The sequence below is a fragment of the Neodiprion virginianus genome, chromosome 3, assembly GCF_021901495.1.
Source record: "Neodiprion virginianus isolate iyNeoVirg1 chromosome 3, iyNeoVirg1.1, whole genome shotgun sequence".
Classification (NCBI taxonomy): domain Eukaryota; kingdom Metazoa; phylum Arthropoda; class Insecta; order Hymenoptera; family Diprionidae; genus Neodiprion; species Neodiprion virginianus.
Window position 1 is genome coordinate 17,481,264 of NC_060879.1, and position 10,768 is coordinate 17,492,031.

The following is a 10,768-nucleotide window of genomic DNA, read 5'->3' on the forward strand; positions in this document are numbered from 1 at the left end:
TTTGCTGTGTGACGAGCGGCCATTTTGATTTTTGCTTAGTCGGATGAGCAGCTATTTTAATTTTTATCGTCAGACAGTTTGATAATGTGATTTATTTCTTGGCCGGATGAATAGCCATTTTGATTTTTTCACCGTCACCGGTAAACTTTCACGCTAATAGTTTGCCCCAGGGCGAAAAATAATATTTTCGACATACTTCGAATACATTCTTTTGTGTTAATCGACCGGATGGTGACATCGCAATTAGACGGGGAATGTTGATGACGATCCGTAAACTTTCACGCTAACAGTTTGCCCCCAGGGCGAAAATAATATTTTCGACATACGATTTTGATTTTTCACCGTTACCCGTAAACTTCCGCGCCAGCAGTTCACCCCCAAGGCGAAAAATAATATTTTCCACATACTTCGAATACATTCTTTTGTGTTAATTGACCGGATGGCGAGTGGGGGTACCAAGCTTGGACCTTTCACTACCACCCCCCCAAATTCTTACGATCTATCTGCATATATTAACTCAACGCATCCGATGCAGACTCATCAGTCTTACACGATACGTGCAAGTCAAAAGTTCATCAAAGTTCTGCATATATCAGCGTTAAAGTCATGGCCGCTGAAACATACTCAAATATCGTCAAAACGATGGAGAACGCGCACGATTTGTTGGGCGAGCTGCATCCCGAGCAGGAGAATGACAACATCTTCCAGCACTGGATTGACGTTGGAATGGAAAATCTTCAATTGCTGCGTGATGTTTCCAAGCGTCCGAGAACGAGCATAGGTACGAAACTACAAATTCAGCATACAATCACGCTCGTACAATCCTGGATAGCAAAGATTCGGCAACAGCTGAGGCAGCGACAGCAGCAGCGGCAGCAGCAGCACGCCGCACAGTGGTCCGAAAGCCCGAATTCTTGGCCAAAACCCCCAAAACCGAAAGTTATCATCCGAGGTAAAGCTTCACATATTTGTCAATAGATAGCATTAGAGCTTTGAAATCCAAAAGGTCAGATGTTCATATAGACTCGCGCGGGACTGTGGTGTGTGCGCGCTTTCGAGCGCGCGAAAAATGAGGCTGTAGTTTTTTCAATTTTCATCAAAATCGAGTCAACCAAAATGGATATTATTCCTCAAGGTAAGTGAATTAAATAAATTTTGTGAATGAACCAAGTTTCGGAATTTATGGCGATGATATTAATGATGCAATACGAGTGCTGCAAAATAATCTATTTCATTGAATTGCATTACTATCTGTAGAGAATTAGTTATGATCCCCGGAGATCCTGCGGAGATCTCAACGATTCCTAGTGTGAAAAAGTATAGAGAATGTGAAACCGTTGGCATCGCCTGCTCGTTTTTGCTCCATTGGTCAAAAATACGCATTCTTCGAAGCAGTGTTTTGTCGACTCGGTCGGAGCCTCGTGGCCCGCCTCGTGGGATTAGTGTAGCGGGGCGACGCGGACAACGTCATTCATCGAAACGACGTCGATGATGAGAATTCAGATAGCGATTAGTATGTATCTTTAAAAATTATGTTATTTTGTTTGATAAGAAAAAAGACTGTATGAATTAAAGAAATTAATTTACAAAATATCACTTTTAACAAAGTTGTACCATTTTTCACGAAATATTCCCGCCATTTTCGGTCCACCATTTTCAATTTCGTATTTTTACATTCGTTTTCGGAATCGGCGACCCCAAAAACATTACTAGTATGAATTTCAGCGAATTGGTATCATTTTCCGCGAAAAACATCCGCCATTCTACGTCCGCCATTTTGAATTTTGCATTTTCGTTTTTTTTTCGGTATCAGCGACCCAAAAAACATTCGCACTACGAATTTCTAAAAATTCGTAGCATTTTTTGTAAAAAATATCCGCCATTTCGGGGCCGCCATTTTGAATTTCGCATTTTTGCATTCATTTTCGAAACCAGCAAGCCAAAAAACTACAGGTATAGTAATACTAGCAATTTTCACTGAGAAATATTTGAGTTATTAGTTTTGACCAGGAATTCGGGCTTTTGGACCACTGTGCGCCGTGGTGATGGGTGCTAACATCGGCAGCCCTGCGAGCGTGCAGTGGGACGAAGTTGAAAGTGCTTTCGCCAACCGGATCCGAACCGGAGTTGTAACGAATCTCGGGCATAAGAATTTGGACGCCTTTTTCGACGACGCGCAACGGATCATCGTTGAGCGATTGAGGCTGGTACTGCGCAAGGAGGGTAATCTGAAGGATAACCTCTCATTATCGTGCAAATTTGAAAACATAAAGCACGAGCGGATTGCGGAAGAAGTTAAAAGCTTCAACACTGCCAACATCGCGATCCTCCCCTTGAGCGATATCAACGGTTGGTTTACACACGCAAGGGCCGATCTACTTGTGAAGGTTTAGGATTTTGAACAACGCGATTCTGGGTGGAGCATGATCGAGATCCTCAATACCGCCGTAATAGTAGGGGAGCCCAAGAGGCTAAATGGTGAGTCACTTTAGCGCTGCGAGAACCTATTGAATCATAAAGATTAGATACTAAAAAGAAAGAAAGTTCATACGATATATGCTCTTTTACTGCCGGGGGAAGTAGGTACTGATTTTCAAAAATGTAAAAACAATTTATTATAAAGAAATAGTCGAGTGCGTCAGACATTAATATCGTATACGCCCTATGTGCTTCCGGTAACAGAGAAGTATTAATCTGCCGGCTTACAAGCCGGGGGTGGCAGCACGAAGGGGTAGAAAATGAGAAAAGAAAAAAAATTATTCAAGCTCATCGGATATTCAGGGGGAATGTTGAGTGACCTCTAAAAGGTATCCTATTCAAAAGACTGACGATTTGGATGCAGTCAGAACTCACGGCCGATTTTTGAAGATGTAAAAAAAAAAATAGTGACCTTGAAATACTCAAGCTCATCAGATTTATATGCAGACAGTTCAGCTCGATGTCCTTGTTGTGCTAACCTATAATCTGATAATTATGTGGAGGAATTTCATTGTTCTGACAGCTTAAGGTAGTACCGTGACATGTGAAGGACACCAATAGTCAATGGCTATTGGTTTCTTTCTCACTCACTAGTGCTGTCTTTCTTTACCGACTATCGCTCACTTACTTCCACTCACGTGAATCATCGCAAGTCACCAACTTTACAAATTATTTACAAAAAAATAAATACTGCTTGTTTATGTTTTTTTTTTTTTTTTGAAAAAAATTACTTGTTATATCCTCAATTAATGATTCTCAGTTTTTGAAAACAATCCTAAGAAAAATATGGCTGTTATTAAATAAAATGCTCACTCTACTACTCTGACTACGGGTAGGGAATACATGTTAAATGTACGACTAGCCATCAGCTGAGATGGCATCATGGCCGCAGAAAGTAGTGGGGGGACGGTGCGAGAGAGTGAGAAATAGAGAAAGAGCGAGAAGGGGAGAGAGGCGCGGAGTGGGAAATACATAGTTCTCAGCACTTGCACGTACCTCACTTTATCAATAATTTAAGCTTTTTTACGTTGTAGAAACAGTCAGATTATATTATATCCGTAATTTTTACATGATTTCCTTCAAATTAAAAAAAAAAAAATAACCGCGCTCGAATACTTCCAGGTGACGTTTTTGTTTTGCAAACTAATTATTCGCTTATTCTCTTATATCATGATCGAATCGTCGGAATATTGAAATTGACGCTTTTTTCCATGTAATTAACTTACCTTCTATTAATCTGACGAGCTCGAATTAATTTGAGGATCGATTTTTTTTTTACTAATCTGATTGGCTACCCTAGACGCACCCTTGCATGTTAAGGGTTCATATATGGTGGTTGTTCATAACAGGGTGCAAGGTTTCCTCCCTTATATTGTTCTGTCGCGCTTGAATAACACCTAAAATCCCCTCTTGGGCTCCCCTACTATAAAAAAAAATGCTTAAAAAATTATAACATAATGTTGGGTTACCATGGTCACCGCTCGTACAGAGCGAGCGTCGGGCGTTGGGTGACTATAGTCACCGATCGGGCCGAAAGGGTTAATTATAACTTGCGCGTATGATTAGAATTACTCGATAATATTTGATACACTAATATATGGTAATAATCGTCCGCCGCGTTGTCAGTCATGGTAATAAATTATCTCAAACAGATGTACGATACCACGTATCTCTTTCTTGAGTAAGACCGACGAATACCGCCGTCTTCTCGTTTTTCAAAAATAATAACAATTATCAGGTATTTGTGCGATAACGAGTATTTGGGAACCTCACTTCAACTACTCAAATATAATACTTCGTTAATTCCTTCTAGTATTTAAATTGAGATCATTATTCCATAAGTGATCCTTGAATTCGAATCATTATATACGTGAACTACAGTTTTATTCCTGTTCACGCGACAACGTCACCTTCCTGTTTAACGGGAAGCGGTTATTATCGCAGTAAAAGATAACATAATAACGGTTTCAAATGCACGGTGGTCTGACTTTTGTTTCTACAATTTGTTCTCTCATAAAACAATGAGAAAAAATTTTATAAATGGAAAATTTTGTGTGTCGAAGATTATTGCTAGATGTGCCGTCACGTGCTGCTCGTGATTCCGTCGTTGACACCAACTCGTACGATTAATAAATAAGCTAATAAGCTGCTTCAGTTTACTGTCCAGGTTGACTATCATTGGGGATTTCTTGAAGGAGATCATCCAGTGACACGGTTGGCTTACCGCAACATTTAAACCGGGGACCATGATTCACATGATTACACGGCTTCTTAGTTGACGTGAAAAATACGTATGCCAATTGTAAAAGTTTCGTTGCAGCTGATACCGATTGCTGCACGTATGACTTACGTATGGTTATGCTATAGCTGAGTTTTGCTGTTGAACGATTCTGATAACATAACTGTGATGTATGAAGTATGTATAAGAGACGCTTGCTGAAGGAGGTCTTACGCGACGTCTCCTAGATATATCGTGTACATGTGTTACGTTGCAAGAGCCCTTCAATTATTCACCAATTACGTATATGGTACAAATACGTATAAAGATCATATGCTACTGGTTACTTTGCGTTGTAGACCATAAGAAGGATGACTGGAAGCATATAAAATTTCGTTAAAATTTGTATTCATCTTCAGTACAGGTAAGGATTATGTACAATTGAATTTGGTAGAACATGCTTTTAAGTTATAGTTATATGAAAGATCATTTTGTTAAAAAAAAAAAACAAAAAAAAAACCAAATTCAATCGTTTACAGAAGTAAAAAAATGTCACTCATTTTGCCTAAGATTTACAAGAACTGTTTACACCAATCAAAAAGGCACTGGTAGCAATCTCGAGACTGTTCTTCATTTGCGTTGCATGTATCTTTCATCCATTCTTGAAACAACTCTTTATCCTTCCTCAGAACCAAATATCGGCCGAGAATAAGATAAGCCTGTGCGAAATTTCATACAAATTAGAAGTTGAAAATTTGTTACGACGATGTATAAAGTGATGTCTTCTTCAGTAACAATTTCGAGGCTATATGTACGGTAAATGTAACCACGTGTAGTTAACCAAACACGTGACAATTACGGATTACAATTGTTGCACAAACCTTATCATAACCAGCCGCCTCCATTCTTTTGCCTAAATCTTCACCGACACCAGCAAGTTCAGTCACCGGCTTTTCTCTCATTGGTTCAGCTGCGAAGTTTCTGTGCTTTTGCGATGTGCTGGACATGTTGCTAGCTGTGCTTTAACATAATAATTTCAATCAACAGGTGGCTAGTATTGTAACATGTAACCAATATTTTCACAACTGGGATTCACAAATTTTGTAGTCAAGATAAACATGTCAATTCACTTCGTAAATAATTTCAGAAGTCTATAATCAAGACTACTTTGTAAAAATACGAAATCCTCAGAATCATTCAGAGACCAACAGAAACTGATCAAGAAGTGTCGCACGGGCGCAATGCGGTGTTTCAAATACGATTCAAAGAGTAATAATATCAAAATATCAGGTTTAATATTGTTGCGGGAAACACTATATGATATTAATTTACATACATCCTGAGCGTGTAGTGTGATTTATATGTAGCTATTCAGCACTGGAACGTTTGATTAAAAATTTTCTAGGTCCGCTTTCTTCGGCTAAACTGAGACAAACTTTGTCAATCACTGATAAATAGGTTCTCCTCCAAATTTGATTATTTTTTGTTCTTTTTTCTCAACTGATTAGTATTGATACACCAACAAAATTACTGACCCGCATTAATCGACCTTCAACTACCAAGTTACTTAGCCAAGCTGAGCCCAAGCCACCACCCTGACCATAAGCCACGCCGCTGCTGTGGCTGCGTTACCAACCCTCTGGTGGCCATAGGTCGTACCCAATGTGAAAATGGACCGTACTTTGAATTTACAACCGTATACAAAGATTTCACGGAGTACATTTTTGTGGTTTATATTTTATGGTCGTAAAATGACCAAGATTTTGTTCATTTTGTTCCTTTTCTCAAGGACCAGACAGGATTTAACCAAATTATTGACATTCTTACGTTCAAGAATATTTCAAACCAACAATAAAGATTGTGCATTTTTCAATTACACGAAGGAGTTGCTGGGAATTTGGAGAAAATATTATTTTCTTTATTTTTGTATCAATAATTAAAAACATATAACCAGAAATGTGAATTACTCGAACAGTTTCTTTATACTTCCGTACCTGATTCTTTTGCGATATTAAGGGCGTTGCCTACGCCTTGAAGAGCGCGCGCAAACAGGGAATCACGATTTTCCTTCTCATTTCCTCATTTTTGAAGATAATTGGGCTCTTGGGAGGTCATTTTGAAGATAAAGGATAGATCTGTACCGCCTCTCTTGCCGAATTTTCGATTTCGCTTTCAGATTTGCGAAAAACGTACTTGAAAGTACGTTATCTTTGAAGTGAGACACAGCGAACAGTGAATTTTTTCTCGAAATTCGGCGAAAGAGGCGACACAGATCTTTTCTTTATCTTGAAATTGACTCGCTAAGAACCTATTTATCTTCAAAAATGAGGAAATGAGAAGGAAAACCACGAAGCATAAAACAGCAAATCTTTCGCGCAAAAGGCGGGCGGCTGCTAGCGCCACGACTGCGTTGGCGGGCGACCATGCGAATTACAGGCGAGGAGAGTAGACTCAACACCCCCCGCTACAATTCCCCTCCTTCGAATCCTCGTCGCTCGGCACGTGGATAGTGTTCCGCGCTTTTATTTTTGCTTGTGTTTTTCTACAGTGTTTTTTATTATTTCGAATCAGTATTTATTCCCGCGATGGCTAAGAAGAGAGGGAACCTGTCTTTGAAGAAGGAGAAACGACTCGGCGTAAAGATTTTGGCAAATTTCAGGAAAAAATTAGGTGAATCGAATTATTTATATGATTGATGTCGCATCCTCTCCGACTTCGAGATTCAATCACTTGAGTACGAACAATCGCAGGGCTTTAATCTAAGAAGGTACTGTCAAGAGCCGATATTGCTGTTCATGATAGCAGTATAATGACATTCTCAAGTTTTTGTATACATACGAAAATATAAACTAGAATGCATTGTGACGTGTGGTACTAGCCCGGTTTGCATTAGTCGCTGAAATATGTCATCAATTTGTTACGTGTTCAGGTTAAATGATCGAAATCGATATTCGGCAATTAGCATGAGTGTTTACACTTTGTCGATCATAAGGAATATTCTCATCACTCATTGTGACTACCTAAGTATCCAAGGTAAAATTACAAGGTATCTGGCAGAACTTTCCATACGAAGTAAATACGGCGCGTACCTATTACGCCACTAAAATACGCGCGTTTTGTTCTTAGAAATAAACTTGACGTAATTCTGGGGTAATCATACACGCATACTAGGGTGGGCCAAAAAAATCGACTATTTTTTTTTTCACTTGGTACTCCGAAAACTTGGTTGGTAGAGACCTCAAAAACATTCTCTCCAAGTATGAGCTCTTAATTTTAATAGGAAGGTCCTCCGCCTCGCAGTTTTCTATTTTTTTCTTATGGCGAGGAAGAAAAATACATATCTCGGTATCTACTATTTATAAAAATAAAACGACGTATCATATTTTCGTAAGAAATTGAATTCTCTACAAAAAAGGTTTCTTGAAATTTTTTTGCACACCTCACTGTTCAGAAGTTATCGAAGGTAAAAGTTTGATCATTTTGAGGTAGATGTCTTTTTTTTTTATGAATTTTATAACTCTTCAACAAAACGTCATTATAATACGCGCAACTCATATTTTCATAGGAAATTGAATTCTCTACAAGAAAGGTCTCTTGCAATTTTTTTTGTATGAGTTCACTGTTCAGAAGATATTCACCGTCAAACTTCAATGCACACTATTTTTAACAGTCTTTTGTTAATAATTCAAACAATTTCAATTCAATTCATGAGTTTCGGGGAAATTGTACAAATTTCAGTTTCTATGAACATGAAAATGTTCTAATCTTTTATTCTCGTTTTTTTCTTAGTCCCAACCATGTTTGGGTACATCGAAACAAATAATTATTGCATAAGTTTGACGGTGAATATTTTCTGAACGGTTAACATAATCGACTAATCATAAGAGACCATTGTTGTAAGGAACAGGGTCAACTTCCTCTTAAGCCACAGAAAAAAAAAAAATATGAAACAATTTACCCCAGGGTCGTATCTTCTTGCCCCAGACCGGGGTAAGATTTGACAGTCTGTTAAAGTTTAAAAAAAATGCATATCTTAAGAACGATTTTCGATATCCAATTAGTTCTGTCGCAGAATTAATATTTGATAGTAAACCTAAAGCCGCATCAATTGGGGATGAATTCGTATTTATACATTGTGCGAAATTTCATTTTTTGTAAAGAGTGTAACTTCCAGCCCCAGTCTCCCCAAAATAAAAAATAGATATGTAAACCCCTTTCTTAGTGGAAATAAACGATTCAAAATTGTGATAAACTTTAAAGAAAGCAAGCAAACTGATGGTACTTCTAGAAATTGCGTTCTACAATAAATTTTGTTTTTAGTCTGATCCTGGTATTTTTGGAAATAAGTTTGTCTTTTCGTTTAACGGAATATTTCTTATAATAGAGTAATAACCCGTTTCAACTTGAATTCGTTTGTTAGATTTTCGTTTCTTTTCTTTTGAAGTCAATAATGTGGCCAGGGTTGAGTCGGAAATGAAGTCCTACGTACATAACTCAGGAATGAAATTCGATTATTCGTTGGGGTGATTTCTGCCCGCGGGAATATCATCCGCCTTTATTCTCCTGTTACATAATATACTATGCTATGTGAAACCCGGATAGGCTAGTCAGACTGGAATCTCAAAAAAGTGAAACGTATGTTACTCCAATTAATGCGAACAGAATCGATCACAGTTTTAATGCGAGACGATAAATACGCATAAAGCTCTTCAATCGTCGCTGTGAAATTACAAACAGCCCGCTTCATATGCGCCTGAAAAACAGAATTAGCAGAAATACATACCACGTCAAATTCCCCTGCCTCTGTCGTACGCTTAGAAATGAACGCCACTCGGTTCAGCGAGTCCAGTAAACTGTCAATCTGTTCGATCGGCGATCCGTTGTCACGTGCGTTCTCAAGAAAAAAAAAAAAATCCCGTGGCGATGATACTTCTTATACGCGAAAAACGTCGTTCAATTAATAATTCCGATACATAGATTTTTGCAAATTCAATCAAACTCAATCAAGTATCTTGCTCAGCATGAAAACGAGAAGTTGTAGCCGTCACGAGAACAAGTCTGACAATGAGAGCGAATGAAGGAGAAGGCTACGTTCGGACGAATACATTATTGCGATAAGTACACCCCCCCTCTCTTTCCTGCGGTAGGACTCGCCCAGATTTCATCCGGTAATGAAACGGAAGTCTTTGCGAGGCGCCGCGTTTTTTCCAATGACGCAAACTCGTGGGTTTTCACCACAAACGCGAGAAAGAAAGATAACAAAGAGAACGATAACAGATCGTCGTGAAGTACAATGTAGAGAATTTACATTATTCAACTTTATAGATTTGCGGAATAATTTGATGTTCTGGCATTTAACGCACTAGGAAATTACACTGGAATGAATATCGTTTTAACCCTTTCGGTACGGACGCACTCTACGTCGCGCCGGGCCCGCTGGCCGAGCAGTCGCGGCAAGCGTCCATACTTGCGGAGCAACCGCAAGCGCCCGTCAGACGCACAATACCACGCTATCTTACGCAGAGCGAGTGCAGTCGTTCGTAATAGTAGGGGAGCAAAAGAGGCTAAATGGTAAGTCACTCGAGCGCTGCGAGAACCTATTGGATCATAAAGATTAGATACTAAAAAGAAAAAAAGTTCGTACGATATATGACCTTTTGCTGCCGGGGGAAGTAGGTACTGATTTTCAAAAATGTAAAAACAATTTATTATAAAGAAATAGTCGAGTGCGTCAGACATTAATATCGTATACGCCCTATGTGCTTCCGGTAACAGAGAAGTATTAATCTGCCGGCTTACAAGCCGGGGGTGGCAGCACGAAGGGGTAGAAAATGAGAAAAGAAAAAAAATTATTCAAGCTCATCGGATATTCAGGGGGAATGTTGAGTGACCTCTAAAAGGTATCCTATTCAAAAGACTGACGATTTGGATGCAGTCAGAACTCACGGCCGATTTTTGAAGATGTAAAAAAAAAAATAGTGACCTTGAAATACTCAAGCTCATCAGATTTATATGCAGACAGTTCAGCTCGATGTCCTTGTTGTGCTAACCTATAATCTGATAATTATGTGG

General features: G+C 38.9%; 1 protein-coding gene and 3 long non-coding RNA genes across 7 annotated transcripts in view; 1 reads left to right on the forward strand and 3 right to left on the reverse strand.

Moving 5' to 3' along the window:
• Positions 1-50, forward strand: part of LOC124301474 (uncharacterized) — a 17,159-nt gene extending 17,109 nt beyond the window's left edge. The window contains exon 3 of the long non-coding RNA XR_006907490.1: positions 40-50. This is a non-coding gene — a long non-coding RNA (uncharacterized LOC124301474). The remainder of the gene's footprint in view (positions 1-39) is intronic.
• The window catches only part of LOC124301475 (uncharacterized), a 15,227-nt gene extending 5,245 nt beyond the window's left edge, over positions 1-9,982 (reverse strand). Inside the window, exons 1-2 of the long non-coding RNA XR_006907491.1 lie at positions 9,972-9,982; positions 3,300-3,304 (exon numbers count right to left, since the gene is read on the reverse strand). This is a non-coding gene — a long non-coding RNA (uncharacterized LOC124301475). The remainder of the gene's footprint in view (positions 1-3,299; positions 3,305-9,971) is intronic.
• On the reverse strand, positions 885-1,670 carry LOC124301478 (uncharacterized). The gene is made up of 2 exons (XR_006907494.1): positions 1,615-1,670; positions 885-990 (listed from the first exon to the last, which is right to left on the reverse strand). It is a non-coding gene; the product is annotated as an uncharacterized LOC124301478 (long non-coding RNA).
• On the reverse strand, positions 5,092-10,021 carry LOC124301469 (barrier-to-autointegration factor-like). 4 transcript variants are annotated; one of them, XM_046756565.1, is made up of 3 exons: positions 9,480-10,021; positions 5,578-5,711; positions 5,092-5,415 (listed from the first exon to the last, which is right to left on the reverse strand). In XM_046756565.1, exons 2-3 carry the CDS (start codon positions 5,701-5,703, stop codon positions 5,269-5,271), a joined length of 273 nt encoding a protein of 90 aa, XP_046612521.1. In that variant the 5' UTR covers positions 5,704-5,711; positions 9,480-10,021; the 3' UTR covers positions 5,092-5,268. The 4 variants fall into 4 exon arrangements, with proteins under 4 accessions (XP_046612521.1, XP_046612518.1, XP_046612520.1 ...); XM_046756562.1 differs by having other exon boundaries at positions 5,578-5,716; positions 9,480-9,986; XM_046756564.1 differs by lacking the exon at positions 9,480-10,021 and adding an exon at positions 6,033-6,546 and having other exon boundaries at positions 5,578-5,716.
• Positions 10,022-10,768: the final 747 nt, after the last annotated feature.

Excerpts from the sequence above, each read along its gene's own strand:
- LOC124301469 (XM_046756565.1), bottom strand. The coding sequence starts at position 5,703 with ATGTCCAGCACATCGCAAAAGCACAGAAACTTCGCAGCTGAACCAATG. Across the intron at positions 5,416-5,577 it reads AGGCGGCTGGTTATGATAAG|GCTTATCTTATTCTCGGCCG; the intron begins GTTTGTGCAACA and ends AATTTCGCACAG.